The sequence below is a fragment of the Arachis ipaensis genome, chromosome B05, assembly GCF_000816755.2.
Source record: "Arachis ipaensis cultivar K30076 chromosome B05, Araip1.1, whole genome shotgun sequence".
NCBI classification, from domain to species: domain Eukaryota; kingdom Viridiplantae; phylum Streptophyta; class Magnoliopsida; order Fabales; family Fabaceae; genus Arachis; species Arachis ipaensis.
The window spans coordinates 18,981,623-18,983,216 of NC_029789.2; the positions used below are offsets into that span (position 1 = coordinate 18,981,623).

The 1,594-nt window shown below is 35.8% G+C and overlaps 1 protein-coding gene across 1 annotated transcript; it reads left to right on the top strand.

The window, feature by feature from the left end:
- On the top strand, positions 870 to 1,560 carry LOC107640305. Its single transcript, XM_016343836.2, has 2 exons — positions 870 to 1,316; positions 1,412 to 1,560. The coding sequence occupies exons 1-2, from the start codon at positions 916 to 918 to the stop codon at positions 1,467 to 1,469; spliced, it is 459 nt and encodes a 152-aa protein (XP_016199322.1). The 5' UTR covers positions 870 to 915; the 3' UTR covers positions 1,470 to 1,560.

The following is a 1,594-nucleotide window of genomic DNA, read 5'->3' on the forward strand; positions in this document are numbered from 1 at the left end:
AATCAATAAATTTCTTAATTAGCAATAATAAAAAATTCTCAACTCTCTTGAACTAAAAAAAAAAGAAAAAGAAAAAAATAAGACTTGACAAACAAGCTCACTTCGTTTTGAGTAGAAGGGATATTTATATATATATATGTTGCATGAATTAGTAGAAGTCACGTACCATGTTAAATGGTTGTGACTCTTTGTTGTTGTATGAATAATCACAACCCTTTTGTTGTTAGGTGAATAGACACAAGATATTATTTCACACACCAACTATTACATACATATATATATCACTGATTAATCAATTAACTAACTCAAAACCGGTTAAGAATTTTAACTGTTCACTTAAATATTAAAGTGTTAATAATATAGTATTTTGAAATAATAAATATCTAATGTAATGAGCATAAATTTATCTTCATAAGTGTCTTTAATTGGAGGCCCACATCTAGTAATTATAATTTATAAACACACAGGTTAGCTAGCTTAATAATGCTCCAACACTCATTAACTAACTTTTTCCTAGCTATCTCAACGTGACAATCAAGTTCATGATGTATTTAACAATAATATTTAATATTTTTTATTGACATATAATTATTTTCGCAACACACAAATATTTATAACAGTCGGCAAATTTGTGATCACCATACTTTGATGTGTAGTTGTGTACTCTAACTAGTACAAATTGAGATATTCAAACCATTGAATTGCGTAGTTTTATCCATATTCACTGGTTATACCGAGACTACTCTATCAACCGTTAAAATTATTTATCGACAATTATTCTGTGATTTAAAAACTAGGTCAGCTCCGTAAAATATTCCGGCACCTAGATGGTTCCCTGTATATAAGTGGATATCCGCATGCATAATTTCATTTCATTGGCATCTGATTTGATAATTTACATCAAAATAAAATTAGATGGCTTTGTTCAGGGCAGCGATAAGTCGTTCATTTGCGACGTCAACCGTTCCAAAACTGAGGGCGGGGGCCGGCAGCCATGCCACGGTGGATCACTGTGCTCAATCGGCTTCTGGGATGAGCACCCTGAAGGCAGATTTCGCACCGATGTACATGGTAGGGGGAATGGTGGTTTTGGCGGTGTCAATTGCAACCCACACTGCGTTTCAGCAGCTTGCGCGTTCTCCAACGGTTCACGTGAACAAGCACAGAAGGGAAACAATGCCCGAAGTGTCTGACCCTGACCGCACCATCAGCTCCGCCGACAAGTTCGTCAACGGCTCCTTCTTGAGGAAGCTCGCTCACGTTCAAGATAACAAGACCACCCTCAATGATCCCGTTCGCCCTAACCCATTCACCACGTTAGTATCTATCACAATTGCATTGCATTATTGCACTGCGTTACTTTATTATTTATTAAGAAATTATTTAATTTTAATTTGATGTGTTCATGCAGTCCTCGAAGAGCTGAGACATTGAAGACCGTGGGCGTTGACCCAGCCTTGCACCGTTGATTTGCTTTGGACATACATGCATTTCAATTACTTCCATCTGCAGCATGATGAGGGATATTTAATTAATTTTTGTTTGTCTATATATATTATTATTTTTTTCTCCTATGTGATTATTTTCGATGTCG